This window comes from Manacus candei, unplaced genomic scaffold, assembly GCF_025592945.1.
Source record: "Manacus candei isolate 608988 ecotype Guabito, Panama unplaced genomic scaffold, ASM2559294v1 h1tg000015l, whole genome shotgun sequence".
NCBI classification, from domain to species: domain Eukaryota; kingdom Metazoa; phylum Chordata; class Aves; order Passeriformes; family Pipridae; genus Manacus; species Manacus candei.
Window position 1 is genome coordinate 17,998,150 of NW_026138063.1, and position 25,557 is coordinate 18,023,706.

The 25,557-nt window shown below is 41.8% G+C and overlaps 1 protein-coding gene across 2 annotated transcripts; it reads right to left on the bottom strand.

Moving 5' to 3' along the window:
* Nucleotides 1–1,074: 1,074 nt before the first annotated feature.
* Nucleotides 1,075–24,977, bottom strand: MOGAT1 (monoacylglycerol O-acyltransferase 1). 2 transcript variants are annotated; one of them, XM_051781456.1, is made up of 6 exons: nucleotides 24,774–24,977; nucleotides 14,602–14,780; nucleotides 13,986–14,187; nucleotides 11,237–11,411; nucleotides 7,786–7,985; nucleotides 1,075–4,735 (listed from the first exon to the last, which is right to left on the bottom strand). In XM_051781456.1, the coding sequence occupies exons 1-6, from the start codon at nucleotides 24,865–24,867 to the stop codon at nucleotides 4,581–4,583; spliced, it is 1,005 nt and encodes a 334-aa protein (XP_051637416.1). In that variant the 5' UTR covers nucleotides 24,868–24,977; the 3' UTR covers nucleotides 1,075–4,580. The 2 variants fall into 2 exon arrangements, with proteins under 2 accessions (XP_051637416.1, XP_051637415.1); XM_051781455.1 differs by having other exon boundaries at nucleotides 14,088–14,187; nucleotides 24,774–24,954.
* Nucleotides 24,978–25,557: the final 580 nt, after the last annotated feature.

Genomic DNA, 25,557 nt, shown 5'->3' on the forward strand with positions numbered 1-25,557 from the left:
TACTCTATCTGTTAAACTGGAAAAAAACAAGGCTCTCCTGGGATCTGCACTATAGGCACTGCTCCAGCAGTTCAGCTGACAGGAAAGTGATACCACGCTTAAGCAACATCAGTTGAAAAACCATCTTAATATCACTGTATCACTTACCTGTCACAAGCAGTTGAGATCAGGATTTGTGTTGCTGCAGCACCTTGAGAAGCATGAATGTCCAGTTCCTCTCCATTCCTTGTTTTTCTGCATTTCTTGCTTTACAGGTATAACATGCTTCTTTCTAGTATTTCAGCAAAACCAGGATGTGATCTTGATCCATTGATGAACCATGCCACACCTCCAATTTACACATGCACACACATAATGGGACTACTTCAAAGCAATCCAATGCCACTTTTTATCCATTTTTCCTCTTTACAGTATACTGAGATGCAAGATGGGATCATTGCACAAAGAAAGTACTAAAATAGTAACAAAATACAATTAGCTTTTCCTAGGCTTTGGAATTCACACTTGTCACTGCAGCTGTTAGTGCTGTGTAACATTGCCCTACTTAAAAAAACCCAAACATCAAGTACATCACTGTTATGAGTGGTTTTCCTCTTCCCAAAAGACAAATGAGACACATTTTTTACTCCAACAGCTATTTAGTTCTCCAGTTCCTAGAGTTAAGCAGAGCCTCTGCAGGGTTTGTTCTTCTTTCTAGGGTACAGTTACTAAGATTTGGACTCCTTGATGCAAGTTTCATGTAAAATTCAAACTTGTCTTAAAACTGAAGTTGAATTCAACTCCAAAAACTATTATTTCACCAGCTCCTCAGGGGATTGCCCACCTTCCCATGCTCTAGCTTCCCTGTTGTGCCCTTTTGGCATTGAGCTCCTGGTTGTGGGCTGCTGCAGCCCAGCCCTTCCCTGCTGTGGGTCACTTGTTCCTCAGATCCTTTGGAACCCCAGCAGGAACCTGGTTTCTGGTGATCCTTCAGGAGACTGCAGCAAGCAATCCATCCACCTTCCCTGCCCCCCTGATTTCTCAGCATGCTATGAGCACATAAGACCCCCTGAGGAGCAGTGGTACATATCTGAATTTCAGTCAACACAAGCCCACTTTGATACAAACCTTTATTATCTCACATCTTGCCACAGCTATCATTGAAACAATTGATGTTCATATTTTACAGGCACCATAAAAAGTTACAAAGTGTAAAATATGCTTTGTAGTTCACAAAGTAAAAATACTTGAGGACTGACTTTCTGTAAACAAAATTTGGCACAGAGATGTTCACACACAAGGGAACAGGCAGGTACTGTTATCCTGAGCACATTGGGGAAGCAGCGTTTGTGTGGTATAGAGGCAGAGCATCTCTGTCAATGGGATTACCTGTGGCATTAAAATCCCTTCCCTGGGATTACCTATGGCATCAAAAGGCACAAAGAGAAACACACCACGAAGCAGACCCCAGTCAGTGTGGTCATCCCATCAGAAATCTAAGCGCTACCCAATTCTTCTAGTCACAGCTGGGGAGGGGGTGTCACCATTCCTACTGGCTCTTGCTTTGTCCAGCATGAACTGCAACTGAAGACTGTGTTACTCCAACAAACATGGGCAGCCTCCTCGTGGCTGCAGCAGTGGTGGGATTGGTGCCTTCACTGGCCAAAATGAGTCTCTGGCTTCCAGGAGTCTGGCCTTTAAGCTCAGTATTGTGAGTCTGCTTTACAAATCCACACACTAACACAGTAAAATTTTTAGATGATGCCATGTCTAACAGGTTTATAGATGGAAATCCTATTTTAAAGTAGTCCTATAGACAAATGGTTAATAAAAGATACTTTGGAAGGACCATTATAAACTATAGGCAGCAGTTATTGAGCAACAATAAACTTTTAAGTAGCTTGGAAATCTTGTTTTCCTTTTTTCTTTTTTCCATCTCCCTGTGTTACAAAGCAATGACAATATCAGTAGTCATAGTAACACAGTCCCTACTTGTTCTACCTATGCCAGTTATGGATGGTACTCAGAGCCCACAGATAATTTTCTCAGGGAAAACACAGGTAAGCCTGTTTTTAAGGTACTCTCTGGACCAGATATTGCCCCCAAATCAGTATAATAATAATAATAATAAATAATGCATATTCCCTAGAAGTTTTGGTTAATTTGATCAACAAAAATCCATTGTTACTTCCCATCCTCAACCTCAACATTAATGTTTTTAAATTTACATACAGCCTGAGCTTCTATATCATAAAGTAATGTAAAAAGAACAAACAGAGAATGAGAGGAAATATCTCATTAGAGCAGATGATCTAGGAGAGAACAGGCTGACACGGACTTCAAATTCTTCTTTCATGAATAATCAGCACTACTCATCAGGGCAGGCAGCAAAGAAACAGATCCAAAGGCAATTTCACACAGCTGGTTAAGGAAAAATGACTGCTCAGGGCTCATCACTTAGTACCATGCTTAGGACCATACAGATCTCTGCCGAGGAAAAACCTGCTGTGTTTGACCTCCCTAGAAACATGCCCTTCCAAGTGCTGAAACAATCCTGATCTTAAACTCCTGTCAAACCTGTACAGTCACAGTGCTTCCTCTTCTCAAACCCTGTTCCTAAAACTCATTTCTGCTGAATGAGAAGACACCACTCAATATTTTGTATGCACAGACAGTCCAGAGATCTCAACCCAGGGAAAGATGGACAGAGAGTGAGGAAGTAAGATGCCTACACCACAGTGATCATCAGGCAGCAAAGGCATGGGAAGGGAGGGCAAACACTTATGGCAGCAAGAAAGCTCAAGTAGAGGTGAATTATGGGCACATTTACAGCAGTCTGTCAGGGAAGAGAGGCTTCTTCAGGCAGTGCAAATTCCAGCCCTGGTTCCCAGAAAGATTCTATTGTCCAAGAGAAAATGAGAGCGGGATTTGCTGGCGCATTGTTGCCTACATCCATACACTAAAAGGAAGAGCTCTCCTAAGGAAACCAACTTGTTGCTGGGGGGGTTTTTGGAACACATACATCTGCTCTGTCTGGCAAATACTTGTTTGGCTTTGGAGCTTTGGTTCATTAGGAGTTCACTCTGTAAGAGTTGAGATCTTTCCTTTAAACACTTTCATCTTGCTAAGATACTTTCTTTACAGAGTTCTACCTTGTTCCCAAAGTCCCAACTGTGTTTCTTCTAAGAAGCCTCCAGCCCAGCAAGCACACAATGTGCCCAGTCCTGCTGTTCCTGGAGCATCCCAGTGCTGAACTGAACCATCTGCAGATGCCCCAGGCTGCCTGACAACCCTGTGCACAACTTGCCAGAGCACCTAATCGATGTCATATTCAGGCACCAAAACTGCTTAAAGCAAAACAAACTGTTCATTAATATCAGATCTGCAAAGTCCACATGCAGATAGAAAGTATGTACAAACACAAGAATTTATCTCATAAAAAGTTCAGTAATATAGTACAATTCTCTCCACACGCCGTAATCTCCAAGACCTAGGCATTTTAACTGAAAAACAGTTTGGCTAGGATTTTTTCCTTTTTTCTGAAATGGATATCCACATTTAGGATACAACTTAAGGTACTTGGTTTATACACAAAACCTCCTCTTAACCTGCTGCACCCTACAGCTGTGCTCACACTGCCTTGGCATTGCAGCTGTGTCACACTGCAGAGCAGCTTTACACATACTTCCCCACATCTGTCAGAGGGGAAGAAAAAGGCATTATCAAGTACATTTTCCTTGGTGAAGATTCAGAACTAGACTGAGCAAACGGGGCTCCCCTTCCTTCTGTGCAAGCACTTGACATAAAATCATTTTTACTTTGCACAAGGTGTAAAGTTCACATGATTCCCTCACTTCTCCTGTCCTGTGCCTGCCATCTCCTCTGAAGCTGGAGCTATCAAACAGATGATTCAAAACACAGATTGTCCCGAAAAGTCACATCATTCAGTGCTTCCCACCACTCAGCACACACACGCACACAAAAGCTCAACACACTGTTCTCCTCCAAACAGAAGGTTTGCTTTGCTTCCTAACTCGGACAAACCACCTTTGCCAATATCCCATTCAGGGCTGAAAGCTCCTATTTATTCTTGAATTCTCATGTAAATGGTTTACAATACCCATCTGCTGAAAACACACACCTTCGTTTCTGTGGAAGAGCAGCAGGGGTTTCTGGGATTCAGAGAACAACCTGATGCCACATTTGATAAATGCTGGAAAGTCTCTTAACTTCTAATCAAAGACTTCTTGGGTTTATAGTTTTCCTGCTCATGATCTCATGCTGGGGCAATTTCCTGTGCTCAAGCTATGGGTAGGTACCATGGTGGTAAGAAGATCTGTGTGAGATGTCTCACTTGCATTTCTGGTATAGATAAACCTAAAAGGACAACTCAAAACAGCACTGGCTTCGAGGCTTATATCCCAAAGATTTCCCCCCCCCCAAGGATAAGATAAAAATCAAAAAATCATCTAATAATCCCTTCTTAAAAGTATTCCTTGCATAAGGATAATTACAGATTGCAAAATATGGATTGTAACAAAGATATCTTTCAGCAGATACTGTTTCTTTCCATGAGATTTGGAATTTCAAATTGTAATTTGCTATTCGAAGATGAGAGATTTATGCTCAGGGATCCCATAATTTCTTTTGTGTTCTTCAAACAATTGCCTTAGTTTCTGTAGATACAATGCATGTAGCTCATCAATCTCTTCAGTGGTGGGGTTCAAGTTCCGTTTCACAGGGATGGGGCTTCCCACTGCAAATCAAACACAACAGCAGCATTAGCTTCATTGATATCCCTTTTAAATTAGAATTACTGTTCCTCTTGTAACAGATGCTACACAGCTCCCAGGGAGATGGCAGAATCACAGCACAATTCTCTTGCCGTGGGGCCTGATCCTGCCTTTCACAAACCTGAGTCCTGGGTCTTGTTTTTCACTTGCTTTTGCTGAAGTTCAGGTAAAATGAATTAAAACCCCCACCATTTCAGTATGGCAGCAAAAGAGCAGGTGAGAAGGGGATTTAGTTCTAACTTGAAGGAGCAGTTTACACTTCAAGATACAACCCCATGGGTTATGTGCTGTCCACAAGTTCAACATAGTATTTAAAAAATGTACTTTCTCACAGTCTTCTGTTCTGATGGGAATACTAAAGCTATTCAGTGTGTGGGACATGCCTAAGACAACAGTGGTGCCCTCAACCACACAGTCACAAAACAGGACTGCAGGAAACACAGTTACCTTCCAGTTTTTTTCAGAATGGGTATCACTGCACCAGAAATGTTGTCAGTGACCTCAGCCTACGGTAGCATGTAAACTCCCAGACCCTCTAAGGTGTCTTTGAACCATCCATTGCCCACAAATGTAATTGCAACCAAAATGTTCTCCAGGCACTGCAAAGCCTGCTGCTTGCTCCATCCGAGCGAGAGCAAGAGGGAACATGGAAGTCCGGAGGGCAGTCTCCTCCTCTACAAAAAGCTATTGTTAAAAAGCCTGTGATGTGCTAAGAGAAGCTTCCCATGATCTCAGTCTTCCCTGTGTTGTTCAATCACTGCAGATTTTGACAGCTGTTCTGGCACTGGAGGCACCAAGACCCAAACCTGGATTACAAAGAAAATCTGTAGAAAAGCAGAGAGTTAAAAGCACCCCCAGGAGCTTTTCCAGAGACACCTGAAAATCCCTTTCAAGAGATGTTGCCACTTCAAATTGAATGGTGTTGACTATAGGGAAGCCTAGCCAGAACCACAGAGAGGCTGAATCTGCATTTTCCTGCTGCAGCTTCAGCTGCCAACAGCTCTCAGGCCTTGTGTGGTGCTGAAATTCAGACTTTACGTGGATAGGACTGGGAACCCAGCCCCGGATTGAGCAATACCTTAGGGGGTATGAAATCAATATACATACAATACAGGATTTCCAGAAGCAAGACTGGAAACAGCAAACAAACCCCAAGCCCTTCTGCAACAGCCTCTTCTCCCAAGAGTGAAGATTTCTTGTGGAATTAGAAACTACACTCATCTCCCTAATTTTATGTGCAGCTTTAAGAAACCTGCTTAATTTGATATTTGAGAGTTGTTTCTATTTCTGAAAAGCAGTAATAATTTTCAGGAAAAACAGAAGTACCTCACTGATCAAGCCCAAAACACTCAGACTACACAAACCTTGGCTTAGCTGAATGGCTTTAGGATCCATGACTTCTGAACCAGGAGTAAAACGCTGTCAACACAGCTAACTGGTGATCCCTGTGGGTCCCTTCCAACTCAGCATACTCTGCAATCTGTGAACCTGGCTCAGGTAGAGCTCACTGTGACTCTGCAGCTCTCAGAAGCAGAGCCAATGCTTTCCAAGCCATGTTGAGCCATACCAAGAATAACCCACACACCTCCAAGGACACAAGGACATCGTGACAGTTCTCAAACATGAGGAAAGATAAAGGTAAAGGATTTCATCAGATCTTATGAGTTCTGTTGCAAGACTCTGGTCTTGCTGATTTGTAGCACTCCTGTGCTCTTGCCAGGGACCACCTCTGCACTTGCAATAAATATTACAATGATGATTTGACTCAGACTAAGACATTTTAAGCTCCAGAACAGTCTCAATGTCATCAGCCAAAGGAAAAATTGCAGAAAATACATTTTAGGTCATCCAATACATCTCATTCCAATGCTTTCTTAACTCTCTGGCTTTAAAATAAGTGACATTTTTAGCCTACCTGTGAACAATGCGGGCTTTAAAAATTAAATCTTTTCAAAATATTTAACTGCATGAAGTGATAAAACACAGATCTGCATGAAATTTAACATAAGAGATACATTTTTGTCTTAAACGTTTTTATTTGCTTCATACTAAAATCAAATCATCCCTCCATTAAAGGGAGGGCCACATTAAATGTCCCTTGTGGAACACCAGAAAAGCTTGATTTACTTTTCTTTGGAAAAAGGCTTCATTAGCTCACTCCAGTCAGAATCTGGCAAAACATTATTTGTCAAAAAGTATAAAGACAGAGAAGTATTGCTTTTGCATGATGCCCAGCATCATTTTTTTTTAAAAAAAGTGTGGTTGTCAATAGCACTAGTTAAAGCCATTAAAAATATATTCAGTTCCTCACTCCAGTGAGAATAGATGACCAGTAATGAAAACTTTTGGGGAAAAACACTCTTCCAAACTGCCTGTTTTGGCATGAACACTCACAAGTAAACATGACTGGATCTTCCCATGGGGAAAAAACCAAAAGGGAAGGAAACATCCTAAAGACCTGCAAAGCCCAAGGGCTGTGGCAGAGGTGCTGCAAGGTGCCCTCTCCCTTTCCTCCTCCATCTTTCCCTCTGTCCTGATGAACACCAGGTCAGGACCACACAAGTTCCTTCCAGTAGCCTTGCCCCAGAGCACTGCTGTGGTGGCATCACCCAACTGTTACTTCTCTGCAGAGCTAAGAAATTAAGGTTCTGGGCTTCTAACATAATAACTGCAGCATCCAGAAGCCACAGCAACAGCTGGAGAGCTGTGGCATCCCTCTGGTATGGACTGGACAACCCTTGCATTTCTTTGTGGATTGCTAAGGATAGAAGCCTGGGAGTAACTGAGAATGAAGAGTATGATATGGCCTAGGGCAGAAAGGGGAAAGGGAGAAGAAAACCTCCCCTTTTAACTGGGAAGGATAGCAATTAAAAAAAAAAAGTAGTTTAAACCTCACATACTGGTTTTAGATGCACAATAATCAATTCTTTCTATTATAACAAATTTATAAAGCAGCACACTGATGAATTTCTAAACATTTGCAAAAACATTAGAAAAGGCACAGGGAACTTACCAACAGTATGAATAGGTTGCCTGTAAGGTATTATGCCAAAACTGTATTGAAATACTCCTCTAGCATGAAACAGGGGTAAAGCAAAGCCCATTATCTTTTGCAGCTTCTCCTGTATGTTTCTGAGCCACGAGCCTTTGGGGTTTGCAACTTGTTTGAATAGTTCATTTTCCCCAAAGGAAAACACCGGAACCAGATGAGCTCTGTAAAACAAAGAGGGCACTGAGAACCCCACATCAGCCTGCACTCACACTGCAGTTCACATCAGCAGCGTGGAAACAGTTTCACAATACCCAGCACAGAAAGCTTCAGCAGCTTTAGATTTCATCAGCAACAGGCATTCAACTCTTCTGATGTGCAGCTGCTTTTTGATGCCTTGGGTGGTTTGTGTTTAAAAAAAAAAAAAAAATGATAGGCATACAACTAGCAACTAGCTTTTGGCAGTGTTTGTTGGTACCTATTGCAACTTGTTATGACTGTTCGTAATCATAAAAGTGAGTAATTGTATATATCATAAGTACGAGTTTATCCACTTCTGTTTCCGCAAGTCCACACTTGCTGCACTACATTTTCTCCATTGGGAAGCAAAGAAGCCTCATTTCTAACCTTATAATGCTCCCAGCTGGGTGGCATCAAAACCAGATCTTGGCTTGCCTTTGTCTTTTGACTGGCATAATGCATGCCCTTGATTTCAGCTTAAAAGCCATGATAAAAAACAGACATCCTCACAGACATGACTGCAATGCCAAAGTTCTCCTCTGCTGTCCAGTTCCCAGTGAAATCCTGCTTCTTCCAGACTTCTTTGAAAACACCAGCCTTAATCCATTATTACCAGAGGTTAAATCCTACCCACAGAAATTACATGAACTCGCTTTGGCTCTTGTACAGCCTAATGAATTCCCATTCAGTTCATGAATTGGCTTGGCGGGAAAGGCACTGACTCCTGGACAAACTACTTGGGTAGATGGAATCAGTGCAGTTGTCTCCAGCAGGTAAACCCACCATTATATTGAAAACCTTGACTGCAGTATGCTTTTTGAATAATGCTTAGTTTCATTAAATATTCTACAGAGTTTAGAGGAAAAAAAGAGCAGGGTAATCCTAAGCAGTCTCTGAAGGATTCATAGATGTTTCATTTGCTTTACTTAAGTCTTAGCTTGTATATTTTAGCTCCATGCAGCCCACGTTATCTTTGAGGAAAACCTTACTGTAAAATAGCAGCATTGCTATAATGTTGTCAGGATGAATTTCTGCATGGCTCTGAATGCCTGAGGAGGATGGAGGATGCACTGAGGACAGAGCTGGCAGGAAAATACTGTGGACAATCAAAACCCACCAGTACAGAAAAAAATCAACTGCTTCAACAGCTTCTTTAGCCTGAGGACTCACAAAGACTATCATTCCCACCTACTATTCTGACTGGTGTCTGCTCGAAGTTTCTTTCTCCAGTGGAGCACATATCAGCATCCACTTGTAAAGGAAATATTATAAAGCCTGGTACTTACTGTGGCCATGTAAAAACTCCACTTTCTACTCCAACACTAAGACAAACAGGAATATCGTGTGGTGCAATAGTACCCTGACACTGTGGGATTTGTTTTAATCTGGTGAAGGCTTTTGCAAGATGCTATGTAGGAGGCTGAGACAGAGAAATAAGTAACTTATGGTTATGAAACTACAGATAAGTCAGTTGATTCACAGTTTGTTTCATGTCTTTAAGATTTCTTCACTTCATATCAGATATTTGTACTACCTTGGACCACAATATCTTTTGCAGAAGTGCAGGAGTTCTGCTGACATATTCAGACCACTTTTGACAAGTTCCTAGCTGAGGAACACAGCTTCTCTGTGCTGGCAGCACAGAAGCCAGGGGCAGAGAGGACAGCTTTCTGCATTGCCCCTTCCTCTCTTGGTATTTGATGCTGCAGTTCATGAGCACCAGGAATGTGTGCAGGCACTGATGGCAGGTGGCTCTTCTCATCCATGTCCCACAAGCCTCCCTTACCCTTTCACTGCCACATTAGTTGGAAGTTTTCTTCACATTTTGTTACTTTTTAGAAACAAAACATTAAAACCCGAAGCAATTAATGGATGCAGAATCTTTGGGCAAGAGCTCTGTTAGAGTCATATTGTCCCACAGCAGCCATTCCTCTGTTTTGTAAGTGTCCTGATCTTCTTGTTATGTGTTAGAGATGCTTTTGAAATCAAGGCCACGACAGGCCCAGGTGTATCTGATTTCTCAATCCAAATCAATTTAGATGAGAGATAATGACCAGCCTTTGTGATCTGACAGACCAGACATTTATCAACATGCCAAAAAAAAAAAGAGAAAAAAAGGGCACCTAACTATTCTTCTAAATTTTATGGTTAAAACAAGTAAAAGCTACTGAGAGTGTTGAGGATCCCACTGAATTAATCAGCAGCTGAGCAGAAAATGAATAAAGACTCATTTAGGTGCTAAAGTTCTAATTCAAATACAGAAGAGGTGTTTCTGGGTGCAAATTAGACTAAAATGTTACTTTCTATTGGCAAACAGGTCCTTTATGAGTCTCCTAGTCATATGTATAAGAAACTCTCTTGGAATTTTGACACAGAACAGTTTCTAGAACAGACCTTAGCATCCTGTGTGAAAACAGAGAGCTCTTCTTGTAGACCACCTTTTTCCAGCTAATAGCTTAAAAAGCTGTTACAGATTTCTCAAGACTAGTATTTCTTTCTCATTGCTTCACATGTTAATATATAATCCTGGGAACTTTTCAGAAAGCTTATCGGGTACAAGTCATTGGTTCCAATATTTCTAATATACAAGCCATCTAGACCAGTCCAGAACAAACACAATAGCTTCTAATATGTAAATCACTCAAAAGATAATACCATCTCTGTTTAGTTACACACTGATGGCTGCTTGATAATAAAAAGTAAGCTAGTTTTTCACTAAAAATTCCCAGGAACTTACTTTTTCAAATAACAATCTTCAAAAGGAAGTCTTTAGAATAACGGTGAAAGCAGATCTTCCTCGACCACAGATTTTCAGAGATTTAGTAAAACAGGGCCTGGCTTTTCAATTTGTTTGTTTGCTTAAATTGATAAGAAAAGTCTATCTTAATGTAACTTTCATTTACAGACCAGACAACAGAATGTTTGTTCTACTCAGCAAAACCAGCCAAGGTTTACTAATATTGTTTCATAATTCTTACACTTTGCTAGTGCAAGAAACAAATGAAACAAAATGTATGCTAATAACACCTACTGTTTACAAATTATGAAAGTCAAAGGGAGTTTTCAACACTCCCAGATAGGATCTAGGTGGACAGGCTCACTCCTGTGCCAGATATCTGCATGTTCTTAGACAAGTAACTTTCAAAGTCTCTAAGTTTATATAATATGAACTATATTTAAGAATCAATCTGCATTCAAAGCATGCTTACTATATCAGCCTAAATGGGAAACCTACCCATGTTTCAGGGCCATTTTAATAAAGCCCTTCCTCTTGAGGATGTTCAGTGTTAGACTTCCAGGATGTGCATTCAGAGACTCCTCTGCTCCTCCGATCACAATGACGGACGCATGGCCACCTCCTTCGTTATTCAGCACATACGAGACACTCTCCTTGGATGCAGAAACCATTCCTTCAGGAGAAAACATTTCAAGAGTGACCACTGGATCTTCATATGCAAGTACAATGGAATTTAAGAAATATTTTTAAATATCATTGTGTTTCAAAATTATAACAACAGAGGACAGAGTTCAGCTCTGCAACAAATTTGGTCTTAGGCAAGTCCTTTGATTCACACTCATGAGCTAAATGCTGTTGACTACTGCAAGAGTTTTGAGTTCTCCAGTGTGCTCCCCTGCCACATTAACTCCCCCCCAGAGAGACTCTGTGCCTGGGAACAGAGGAGTTGAATGGCAGCAGATACTGCTGAGAGGCAGCAGCTAAAGCCATACAGCAGGTGCATATAAACACAGGCACAGAGGGGTTAAAAGAATATGAATAGAGGACTTGTTAACTCAATGGAGCTACAGTGCCAAGCTGATCCCCTTCATTCTTTTCAAAGCTATAAAGCAGCAGCTCCATTTAAGGCGATGGCCCGACAACATTAGAAGCAGCAGAACTTGTACCATTCCCAGTGATTGCAACAGCTCATTCTCGAGTAACCAGGCCCCAGCACTCACCAACCTATTCAGGCTAAAACAGCAGACTACATGAAGCTTTTGTGGTACTCCCACTGGTACTTCTAATCAGAGGCACGCTGCTGTATGAGCCTTTATCAATGATTTAGATCTTGCTCTGGACTTGGTGCTTTGAAAAATCCCCTTTCTAACAGATATGTACCTAACCCTTTCAGAGTTCCTTTGCACCCTAATTTTTACTTCAAAGGCTCATAGTTGTACCATTTACCCAGAAGCCGTGTTTAAATACACTGTGCTGAATTAATATAATCCAAATGATAATTCAGAGATCAAGTCTAATTGATGTTGTAGTTGGTTTTACAGAGCTGGTATCAAAATGCACTCTTTTGGATGTCCTGGTACTCGCTTGGGTGTTTTTCTCTCAGGGACATTACAATGTGGATCATAAAAATTTCATAAAAAAGGAAAAATGACTGTCACCTCGTTTTGAGAGCTGGCCACCAAGAGGAATAGCTTGCTACTGGAGCAAGTTCAGACCTCAGTAAAAAGCTACTTTCATTTGCCATATAGGTTTTCACAGTTACTTTTACTCTGAAAAATGCAGCTGACCTGAGACTCACAAATAATTCAAGTGATGCTCGTTCACACATCAGCTTGCATCTTCTCTGGAAAGGAAAGCAAGGGCCACTGTCTTTCCCCAGGACAAATGTGTCCCACTGCTGAGGCTGAGAAGTCAGCCTGCATGCAGGCACTGCTCCCTGCTCGCTCACACCACAGCTCTGCAATGACAACTCCAGCCTGGTAGGCTTTGGAGACAGGCAGAACAACACTGGGAGATGAAACAATGTGCTAGGAGCATGGTTTTCAGTACACAGAAGATTTTGTGTTCCATGACTTGACTGATAACCTGTATGACACTGAAGGTCCTCTCTGGTTTACCAGCTGCATACCCATGAAAACCGAGCTCCAATGCTGACTATTCTTTAGCATGCTTTTTACTGCAGTTGTTTCTTATCCTGCAGGTAAATATTTGTTCCTCGGGGTCAAGATGCCAAAAACATGTAAAGCTGACTTCCAGCCTAGGAAGTTTAACAGGGTTTAAAAGACACTATTTAAAATTGTCATATTCTGCCACTGCCAATCCTTCACTTTGCAAGCCTCAAAGAATCCCCTCAGAAATAACATTTGCCTGGAAAGGCATTCTCTGCTATGTTGATGTATATGTAGATATGTAATTCTGATATTAATCTGAACAACCCCCTAGATCTGTTTCTACGAATGGAGCAGCTGAACAGCTTATTGAGATCACACCACCTGTGTTACAGTCAGGAATAAGTTACATCTCTATCTCCCAAACCTAGTCTTGTGTATCAGACCATACTCAAATACTCTAGTTGAGTGAATTTAAGTAAAATAACTCCTGTATTAAACCACTGTGGGGGAATGCTAGTCCTGATTTCATGAGTCATTCTACTCTTCCCCCAACTTTATTGCTTATTTTTTATTACTGCAGTACCAGTCATGAATATCACCCCTTTATGACAAGTGCTGCTAGGAACAGAGAAAAAAGGATCCTGTTTTTAGAGTTTACATCTCAATTAAAAGTACACAAATTTGCAATATGGGACCTCAGTCAGAAGCAAGTAATTAAGATCTGACTAGAAAGATATTTGTAATGAGTAAAACTTTAAGCTCCCTCAGGTAAGAGATTAGCCTGAATTTGTTTCACAAGTGCCTGCTCCATGACTAAATAACATTATAAATGATTATGCCCTTCTCTTCTTGCATAAAATGAGTACTCAGTACTGCTGTCTCACAGTTCAAGAGATAACCAGCAATTTTTTTTCAGAAAGGAAAAAAAAGCTCAGTGGTATAATTTAACAAAACTATTACTAAAACCTTCCAAATTGTTTTGTTAAATTTCATCATAAAATACAGGTTAAATTTAGCATCAACACTGATCCTCCTGAAGTGAAATTACTTACCTTTATAAGTAGAGGAATAGACCCTACATTTGAAGCAGAAGCTACAATATGGAGGAACAGCTGAGACATTCTGCTTTTACCTACCAGCACTCATTACGTATTCTCTGAAGAAGGGACAGCCAAACCAGATGGGCATGATATGAAGATATGGAGTAAGCCCAGGAAATAAATTTTTGAAACTTGTACCGGTGCAAAAGTTTCCGAAGGCTCCAGCTACCAGGACCCCATGAGGGTGAAAGCCAAGTAAGTAGTTGTGATTTGGGTTCAGATCTGAAGTTTTTATAAGCTGAAAAATAGAGTCAGTGGAGGACATTATAATACTTACCTCAAAAACAACAAGTACGGAGATTGCACATTGACAGGACACAGAACCGATGACAATTCATCTCTTCTGAGCACTTTAAACTATTGTCCCATTTTACAGATGAACGGAGTTTAAATAGACGTGTCTCAAGATATCATGTCTAGCATTTACTGTGCTGAGGCACTACCTGGTGACCCAACAGTCCAAGCAGAAAACCGGGCCCTGTCCCTTTTTGTCACTATATCTCAGATTTCCCATGTTCTAAAAAGAAGTTAAGTTCACCCTGGAGTATTAGATTTTTACCAAAGATGAGTCTTAGACAGTTGTCCATGCTCATGGCTATTCAAGCTGCCTCTGTTCCAATGTTTACAGTTCTGTGAGAAACCTCTTACTCACATGAATGGGAAAGTATTCCCTAAAGTACTTCCAAACAGTCCAGCTTCTGACCCATTGGGACCGTCTGCCTCCAGCACATGGTGTTTCCCAGTCGAGGTAGAGCCACAGCAGATACAGAACAGCAAGGAACCAGAAGTTGCCCAGGATCAGGATCACAAAGAATCCACAGCAAAACTGTCCTGCAAGATACGAAAAGGGAAACCACAGCAAGCATTAATCACACTTGTCTCCTTTTAAGACCCTGAATGTCCAGCCCTGATATTTTTATTATGGATGTTACTCACAAGGCACACAAACTGAACTCAACTTACTCCACATTGCATTGTTACCCTGATGGTGAAACATCTCATGGGTATATCACCTCAGTCTATTATTTCTCCTTCTACTGCACAACAGGATATTTGGTAACTAATGTTTGGTAGAGAGCATCTGGTTTACCTAAGGCAGAATAAAAGGACATAGCAGGAGCTAACAAGGATGTGAAGCTCCAGGGAGTGAGAAGAAAGGAGAGCTGTGGAAGGAAAGAACAGAAAGGGGACCACAGCATCATCTCTTTTCTAATGAGAGCAGTGTTGGGCAATCATTTTTCCATTGTTTCTTAGTTTCTCTACCTATAACATGGGACTGGTAGTTCTAATCCCAGTCAAAAGTGCTGTCAGTGGTCAAGGAGACACAATAGACAAGATCAAATGTCCTAGTTAGAACAGCTGGGACCAGTTCATCACTGTATGGGTGTAACCCAAAACTGTGTATTCTATAGCCTTCCATGCCATTTCCCAGAAACTGGTATCAATAGACTACTTACACCTTCTGCCCAGAGCAGCCTGACTCCTCAGGCTATAAACTAGGTGTTAAGAGGCCTGTGAGATAGGAGGGTGCCTCCCATGTCCTCACACTCTTTTGTGGAACTCCCCTCCCTGAGGGAAGTACTGAGCATTCCTGCCTGAACTGGAGAATATATAATCTTGGAGTCTTGGAACTTTGGAAAACACTCGTGGGATCCAGAGGAAGACTGCAGACCACCACTCTCGACCGGACTGCAATCACCACTCTTGACCAGACTGCAACAGCACTCTCACCAACAGGTTTTCCCCTCTCCTTTTACTTTGGACTCAGGGGGCCCAAAGAACACCACTCTGTTCATGCCCCAGGGTGCTGGGTTGTACATTTGGGTTTTGTGGGTTAAAACCAACTGTTTGTCTGTATAACCGTACTTATTGTATTATTTTATTAAATTGTTATTCTGATTTATAATCTCTCTTTTGAGTTGAGTTCATTTCCCCTGCTGGTTTACCTTTAAACCAGCACATCAAAACATCAAGAGGTTCCACTTCAGCCACTAAACATGTCACTCTAAGTGGAAGTTCACTACTGCTATGGAAACACAACAGCAGTTTTAAGTCCTGATACATCCATAAGTACATCCTGCTACAAAAAACAGAAGTACTTCAGGCAATAATTTGGCTAACACTAAGTAAATATCACCAGAACTGAAAACTTTGAAATAAGCAGATGGACCAACAGTAAAACCCACTCATCCTAGTTTAGATCACCTTCATTCAAGAGATATTACTTGGGCATTGAAAACTCACAGCAGATTTCCCAGACTAAGCAGGTTTCAAACTGCTGAAATTCAGAGCTTAACTTGGCCTGACGACACCCTTTCGTTTCCTTCAACTTACTTTTTCTGAACTTCAGCCAACTTGTTCTTCTGCCTAGTTTGACTGTGCCTTCGGAACAGAAATTAATATCTTGTCATGGGGTCACTGAGAACTACCACAGAATCCAGAAGCAGACAGAGAAAGCAAAGTTGCTGGTTAGATTGAGTAGAAAAGAAAGGGATGAACATTCACATTTATGGCAGGGATATGAGCAGAAAAATAAGGAATTTCACTTGCTCTGAGGAAGCAATAGGGAAACAACCATAAACAAAACCAAGAGCTGGATCAGATCTACCATTTTGAAGGATAGTCCATTCCTCAGTACAGAAGCTCACCGCTCCCTGCTCAAACAGGCAACCCCAGTTTTGCACAGAAAAGCACTTCAGTGAGAGCTCTTGAAAAATACAACTGTTAATTGAGACCCAGAGACCTCCAAAGTCAATGTGGAAAACTCACAAGAGTTGCAACAAGTTCTAAGGAACGTCACTAATGCAGGACAAGTAACACAGGTGAAAGATGACACTCAATTCCACTGCTCCGGATGAAGAAATCATTGGGAATCCCACAACAACATCACTTCAAAATAGGGCACAGAAGTCTTTTGAGGAAAAGTCACTACCTGTTCTTTGAAGAAGAGATTCTGAAACTACAGGAATTTCTAGGAATGCTAATCTGGACAGGATGCTAAATTTCACAGTTTAAGTTTGAATGAGAAGTTTTTTAAATCACCATAAATCTATTAGTTTCAAGTTGTTAATGCAAAAATTGTCAAGGATTTATATTTGCTAGCCTTCCTTGCAGAAGCACCTTTGGCTCCATGCAGAATCACATAGGTTTTTGGTATCAGTTTCCAAGCCAAATAGCTGAAAGGTGTTTTTTAATCAAAGCATCCTTGCTGTGAGACCTAATTAAATCAGCAGTGAGAAGGCCCCGATAGCAACACTTAATCCTATGCAGACAAACATACACGAGATCAACAAGCTCAATGCTTTGCTTTAGGTAGAACACATTCCTGAGTGCATGCAAGGTATGGGGAGATAAGTGTGCTGTTAGCACTTCCTAAGGAGAGCTCAGCATCTTGTAGGACAAAGTCGATTACTGCATTCCCTGTGAGACACGTGGCAAATTCCTTTTACCATACCTCCTTATTATTTCAATGCATTAGCAGCCTGCAAGGTGAGTTAAACAGTGATGACTCAAAACCAATGAGCCTATAAACACAAACCGGGTGTTTTCTCCTTCAGACAAGACAGTGAGTAAACAAATGACAATCATTTTACCCAAATTCATAAACAAATTCCAAGCAAAAGGTGTATAACTTGGAATTCATCGTTCTGCTCTATCATTACATCCGTGGATGTAATGCAATGTATGCTGTAAGAATAATTTTTTGGTAGAACTTGAATTAAAGCTTTGAAAAATATCTCTATGGTGTATTGGAATAGTGGAGGGAAAAGGAAATATAGATTAAAAGAAAAATCACTGCCATGGGACTCTGAACATAGGGTTTTCCAGCCAATGTTGGCGAGTCCCTTTTCCTCCATTTCCCCATTTACAACTTGTGGATATTCATCTGTTGCAACCAACGGATGTAGTGTTAGCAGCACTGGAAGCCATCCTGCCCAATGATATTTGAACCCCTGATGCTTTAATCATTGAACAGGCTCTGAGTTTGCAGCTGTGGGCACCAAATTCATCAAATAGTTAAAATACCACAGAGGTAGGAAGTAGGAAAACAGCATATTGGGGGACAAAATACAGGTGATGCCTGCAATTGGAAGATCAAAATGCATTTGTAGTTATTAAGGAGTCAAAAATGTTTGAATAATATCTAATGTGATGGCCACCAAATGCCCACTAGAAGAAAAGCCTCTCATTACTCTCAGAGCAGTCACAAACCATGCCCAGACAGTGCAAGTGTGTCCTAGGTGCCAAGGGTGCTTGTCTCAATCCAAACAGCACTACAGGCTCTCAGTAGTGCCCCAAAAACCTGTGCAAAGCAGCTCACTCCAAAACCTCCACACGGCCTGACAGGTCTGAACTACCAGCCAGTTCCTGCTGTTTCCCACATGCCATTAGTAAACACATTATGTTGCTATGCCTTAAATGAGATGAAGACTTTCAGAGTTCAGCACCAAGGACATGATAAACAAAACATCTTTTTTCTGCTGGCATGCTACTGAATACACAGGCAGAGATGTGATTTTTAATACTGTACTTCTCTGGGCTTTATGAGTACATGTGCATACCAATACACAAAGCAAGGTGAAAAGCTCATTTTTTACACCTCTGGACACAGAGGGGGGAAAAAAAAACAAACAACAAAACAAAAGATGGCATATCCTTCAATAACCATGTTGATGTATCTACAATGGAACACCTTTAGTTTTCAGATCTCAGACTCTGAGCTGGGTTAGGAACAAAACATTGGAGGGAACACATAAAGAGAATTCCACAGTGATGCTTTCATCCCTAATGCTCTTCTCTATTATCCCTCAAGATACCATTGATAAGTTGATTTTGGCATTATAAAAAAATTACTTTCCCTGCTTAGTGGATTCTTTCACGCTGGAAAAGAAAAAAAAAATCAGCTTTAATTTCTGGAAATACTTTCTGTATTATTTATAAATCATAAAGAAAGTGATTGAAATTTAAATGAAGTAACGAATACCACAAACATACTCCAACAGTCCCATCAAAGTAAGACCTGAGACAATAGGCAACACCTGAAAGGAGGCAACCTGCTAGGGCAACAGTATCATGCCTCTGCAGTATTCACATAGAAAGTCTCTTTTTAAAAAAAATAGAGTCATAATGTTAGTACTATCCTGTTTAAAGCCTACTAGTCTGTGCAATTCTGTCAATTTACAGATTTCCACCAGGAGCACAGGAACCTGCTGTCACTTTTTAATTATGGCAAAGAAAAAACTGGGAATTTATTTAAACTAACTGCACTGGGAAGTTGTTGAAGCCCACAGGAATTTGGTATTCTCCTCCAGGACTGAGGTGGTCAGGTGGCCAGCATTCGTTGAATACGTGGTGTCAGTCTCCTGTAGTGGAGGGCCTTTGTCAGGTTATTGGTTACAAATGGGAGCCCCAGTCAGAAGGATATTTGAGCATTCCTACCCAGGGAGCTGTATCTCAACAGTGGTGTGATAATGAATACAAACCACCCTAAGATGCAAGGTTTGAAGGTTTGTTTATTTGGTTGCAGTTCCCAAGACCTTGCACTGGCAAATACTGATAAACTACAGATACAGAGCATTAAGCACTACTGACTTGCAGATAGTGTGGTCTGGATACCATAAATCCCTCAGTTACTAATTACCAAATCCCAAAACAGCTTGCCACATTTAGTCTACATATTTCCTGTTTCTTTTATTTCTCCTTAGGCATCCACTGTCAGTTATGTTTCACACACAGGTTGCCAGGTCAGCATCTCTGGCCTGACACAGCACAGTCATTTTCTCTTCTTATTCTTGAGAGATACAAACAAATATACACAGATATATGGTGAAATTCCCTCCCTAAGACAAAGGTAACAGAGGCAGCATTCCTAGAAATACTAGTCAGTCAGGCATCATTAAGTACCCTGTTATTCTCTGTGATCACACTTCAGTCACTAGCCACGGGCCAGCAATAAATTTTATGGATAGATGAGTTCTGACTGACAAAACCATGTAGCAATACCAGCCTGCTTGCTAAGATAACTCAGCTAAGCTCCATGAGCCTTTCTTAATTATTAAAAGAGTTTTTTTAAAGAAGGTTTTTGGAAGAACAGGACCATATTAGTTAGCCAGCTATCGCTGATGAATTAAATCAACAACAGATAACAAGAAACCATGGCATGTTTTGGGAAAAAGTTATTATTTGCTTTAGCACATTACCTGCTTTCTCAACACAGAAATCACGTATTAATCCAGCAGCAATATCTCACCCTGTGGCAAATTTTTCATCATTTCTACTCTTTTGGGGAAGCCAGATCCACAACCCCAAACTATCTCCAGCAAGTTCAATTAACAGACTATTTCATCCTACATGCACAGAAGTTTAATCACTAGAAAACAGGATGTACTTTAATATATAACAACGTCTTCAACATATTATTTTGTGGCTTCATGCAGATTAAAGTATACCTTATATTACATACTCATTTTGTATGTATTTTGCTAGTAAACACAGGGATGCCTGCACAACAGTCACTTCCTAAATCCCCAGCAAGAAGAAGACCAGCTGGACCTCAAAAGTGAGCCTTAGAGGATGCATCCCCTACCACCATCTTGTCTCAGAGCAAAACACTGGTACCTCTGTCATAGGGTTAAACTCTCATTTTCCTCTCTCATCATCATCCAAGACATCACCACTCCACCCAAGTTACCTAGTTATGCATTTGATTTTGTACCTGCTCAAACTCCACTGTCCCTTTTCACATCACTTGCACAGAAGCTAGCAGGAGAGAAGCTCACCAACCCATCCTCTAGCTTTATTTTCTCTAAAATGCTGTCATCTGATTTCTGCACATAAGAAAGAAAGGGAAACAAAAGGCTAAAGCACCTGCCAAGCAGCACTTCAGTCAAATCTGATTAGTTTGTCGGTTTTTGTTTGGTTGGGTTTTTTGTTTTGGTTTTTTTTGTTTGTTTTAGTTTGTTGTTTTGGTTTTTTGCTTAAATGGTTTTGTCTTTAAATGAACCCTTTGATCTACCTCCTGGCTAGGTACTGCTCATGTCCTGATACAAACTGAACCTCACTGACAGATGTGCAGTACTGAGGCACACAGCTCACACACAAAGGATAAATCACTGCCCAGTTACTGTGCAAGAAACAGAAAACCTGTTCCTAACAGGAGGATATTGGACAAAGTGGTAAACACATACAATTAATTCAAAGTTCTTGAGAAAAATATTTCCAAGCTTAAAAGCAAAGATTTCATATTAAACACTGGGGACATCCATTGCATTCATTGACAGCGACAATTCCTTCTGTGTGTGTGTGTGTACCATGAAACCTATGGCACAAAAACGTGAGTGATGTGACCTCTTTGTTTTGTTGGTCCAGCAGCACTTACAGGTTCGGAGATTTCATTTCTCCAGGTGCCTTTCTGATTGGGGTTGGGCTGCACAATGGCACAGAGTGATCAAGAGCAGACAGCTCCACAGTGAGACATGATGTGGGTGCTGCATGAGCTTGGAATGGGGCCAGACCAGCCCCAGGACTGTCAGTCCCTGGCCAAGATGATGAATCTCTAATAACAGTAATTACATCCATAAAACTACCTATCAAAATGGTCTGTTTCAGCTTTTTTCCAAGGTAGGTGCTATGAAATTGCAAAACTTTATGTATTTGCTGTTTCAGCAGTATAACACTAATCGCTTGACATTATGATTCAGCCTGAAGATCTTTTGGATACCTGCCTAATAGTGCAAGTAACAGTATAATTTCAGCATTTCCTCATTTTTAGTTTTCATAGGTTTAGTTTTCTGGACTCCAGACTAACCATAACACTTTTCTTTCAAAAGAGGGAAGCCCATTTAAAACACCTTTTCATGGAACTTATAACTAAACTTTTTTGGCCTGCTGCATTTAGAGAACATAAGATAGGAAACCATATGGCAGTTTCAGCCAGCATAGGGTGGGAATCTGTGAATGGACATTTCTCTCATCTAATCCAGTATTTCAGAACTTATTTTGGCTTCTGGTGTCATGCCCTTGGATAACGAACAGACAAATCACTGTTACAATGAAAACTTGTCTTTTCCCTTTGAGGGTGAACTCTGGCAGCTTGCAGCACAGAACAAGGAAGCACAGGAACTTACAGCCAGAATTTTAAAGAGGTTCCTTTTGTGTGTAATGAAATTCTGTGCACATCTGTACAGCTTTTCTGAGGCAGGGGTATGTTTACTCTGCCTACGCTGCACAGCAGAAGTAATGCAGACCCAGCCTAAGTTGGTATGCTGCATGAAGAAGCACAACTTTGCTTGTACCATTCTGCTGCAGCTATTTTTTCAGTATTTTTTGACTGATTCGCTCTTTCTACAGTGGGGATAAGATTCAGTCTTCACCAACTATTGCATGTCTGTATTTCAGATCAACTTGTGCATAGCCTTTAGTCACACAAGCAAGAGGGCATTTTTAGTCATCAATTCCACAGTCTCAGAAAACCATGCAGCAGGGATTTTTACATTTCTCAGCCAGGGAGATAAAACCAATGCTTGATTTTCTGAGTCTTCTATCCAAGCCACATTACAAATTCCAAGTTGAAATAATAGGCTCACATACCCCTTACAGCTTATTCAGTGTGCCAAATCACATTTTCACATGTCACTCCCCAGATTTAAAGGACATCATTAACCGATTAAGCTTTTGTCATTCAGGGCACTAATTTTCAGAGTTATCTTTATCTGTTAGTCCTACTGTTCATTTTACTAAGTTAAGGCACCTTACCACATACCTAGATGGACAACTTTGGGAGCTAGGCCAGTCCCCTGGTTATTCACTGCTCTAAACATAATACCTCTATCTATAATATGAATCATTAGTTATCATGGGGTGTTACCTGTTCATGTTTTCACATGTAGATATTTAACACAAGACAGACTGAATCTACATAAGATCTTGCTTGCCATAAACTAGTTGCAGCCACATACAACCCCCCAAACAACACCTAAATCTCAAATGTCTCCTGCAATCAGCTCACACGGTATTTCAGTTGCACTGGGACACCCCCTCCATGATTTGAAAGTGTCACTTTTGAGTTCAAGAGCTTACAAACAGATAATGCTTCCCTATTTTATCTGCACAGCAGGGGAAAAAAAAAAAAAAAGACAGAAAATCCAGACATAGAAACAATTCAGAACTTCAGAAACCAGCCCTTTTTTCACTGCTTTAAGTCATTTAGGATTCAGCCACCTGAATTTTCCTGCAGCTAAATGAAACGTTTTGGCCAGATCACTATGACTGAAAGCTTACGTCTATGAAATTAAAAGCTCACCTGGGATAGCCCTAAACATAAGCATCCCCATGAAGCACAAGCAGATAACCATTATTAAAATCAATTTGTTCACCAAAATTCAAACATTCTTGCAAACTGCTTTTTCGTGGTCACATGTACTCCCTATACCAAACATAACCAGCCATAAGACCACTTCCTTGTTGATTTTCCTTGACATTTATTCCCAAACACCATCAGCTGCAGATGACAGCTGCCTACTTCTGCTGAACTACAGCAAGAGTGGATTTTCTGCATCCCAATCACTTCTAGTAAGCTCAGAAGGATGTGTTTTTCTGCAGCAGCATTGCTACTTTAGGATAAAAAATTGCTTTCTTCCACTGCTACTGAACTTCCACTGCATTATGAGACTGGAAAAATGGCAGCTGCCAAGATCTAATTCAATAACAGAAAATTAGAAGTACAGACTATTTACCATGTAGACACAAACACAAACCGTTCATACTCCAACTACATATAATTTAGAGGTAAGAAAACAGCCAGATGGTAGGGATAAATCTATGAAGATGCTTCATACCCTCCATGCTTCTCCCACATACGCATATCTTTCATGTGTGGGCTAACAGCCTAAAAAAAGAAATCATCTGAAAGACATGAGACCATCTGAAGGATAATATATTTGTAAGACACACAAGGAAGATATGCACACAATTCCTTTTCTCCTTGTAAGTCCTCAAGCACAGACGGTAGCAAAGCATTCCAACATTTCCAGTAAGGCACAGGTAATCAGTTGCTCTGTACCTCAGAACAGATTATTTGATAACCACTTCCCAATTTACACAATCCATGGCTTTAGTCTGAGAGAGCTAAGGCTTATCTTTCCTTATCAAGTGACCCATTCCACTGAGTTCAAGATAACTACCCATGTGAATAAGATTTGCTGCTGTGAATAGGTGTTCAGTGATAGGTGTCTATTAAGACATTATGAACATTAATTATAGAGGAACAATCAGTGCAAAAAGTTTATCAAGTAGAATTGTTACAAACACTTCCTTAAAGCAAGTGAGGACATTTACAGAAATGGTTTGAGCCAGTTCCTTGATGATCCCTATTAATTTTCATCACCTAGTTAAATGAGAATTTTATTGAACTGCAGTATATAAAGTTATTTAACACAATTACTAATGAAAACAGCATTAGTCATGTACAAGCCTTTATGCTCATGTTCAGTAAAAAGTTGCTGTCAGAAACCTAGACAGCACCTCAACGTGAAGACACAGTCACTAGCTTTTTAGGATCATATTTATAAAAGAACCCATAGAAAGAAATAGACCCAAAAAAGAGGAAAAGCCATCCATCCAGAGCTTTAAGAGAAGAAAGAAGTGCGATGCTCTTCCCCGCCCAGGGATCGCCGGGGAGCTGCTCGCCTCCGGCCGCAGCCTCTGCACCCACGTGGAGACACGGGTGGCACAGAGCGACGCGCACAGGTAACGCCGGCCACGGAAAAAGCCGATTCTTAGCCCTTTTCCCTCTAGGGCAAGGGTAGGAAGGAGGAAGGCTGTTACCCAGCAGGAGGAAGGAGAAGATCCACTGCAGCACGGCGACTGTCTGGATCCTCCTCTTTAGGGGGATGTTGATGGGGGCAAACTCGACCTTCATGCTGACGGGCGGAGAGCAGCGCGGGGAGGCGCGGACCTGCCGGCTCCGGTTCCAGCCGCGGCTCCAGGCGCAGCCCCAGCTCCAGGCGCAGCCCCAGCTCCAGGCGCAGCCCCAGCCCGCCGCACCTGCCCGCTCCGCTCCGCTCTGCCGCGGCCCCGGCCGAGGACGCGCCCCTCCCGCCGCCGGCGCTGCCCACGGAGAGGCGGCACCGCCCGCCCCGGCCGTCGGAAACCCGATCCTGGAGCGAGAGTGGGACGGAGCCCGGGCGCGGCTGCGGGGCTGGTTCTGCTACGCCCCCTCCTCAGGGACGGCTCTCACGGCCCGGGACACCGCGGCTGCTCCCGGTCCTGAACGGCTGCGGGGCGGAGGCACCCGCGGCTTTATCGGAGCGAGCCCCGGGCCCGCGGAGCCAGGTGTGTCCGCACCCCCGGCACCCGCGGAGCCAGGTGTGTCCGCACCCCCGGCACCTGCGCTGCCCTGACGGTCCGGGCCGGCGTTTCCTCTCGCAGCGGCCGGAGCGCTCCTGGGCGCGCTTAAGGCTCTTGCCATTAAAGAGCTTATGCAGCTGACCCAGAACTTAAGAGTTCCTGCAGCGTTCGGGGTCAAGCCTTTCGTTTCTGATTAAATTAGCACACGCACAGCCTCCTCCGGCTGCCGGGGTGTCCGTGACGGGGACCGTCCCAAACAAAA

What these genes read in the sequence shown, in the direction of transcription:
- MOGAT1 (XM_051781456.1), bottom strand. Translation starts at nt 24,867, where the DNA reads ATGAAGGTCGAGTTTGCCCCCATCAACATCCCCCTAAAGAGGAGGATC. An exon ending in GGGAATACTTTCCCATTCAT is followed by an intron (nt 14,188 to 14,601) that starts GTGAGTAAGAGG and finishes TCTATTTTTCAG; the next exon opens with CTTATAAAAACTTCAGATCT. An exon ending in AGAATACGTAATGAGTGCTG is followed by an intron (nt 11,412 to 13,985) that starts GTAGGTAAAAGC and finishes TTTCTCCTGAAG; the next exon opens with GAATGGTTTCTGCATCCAAG.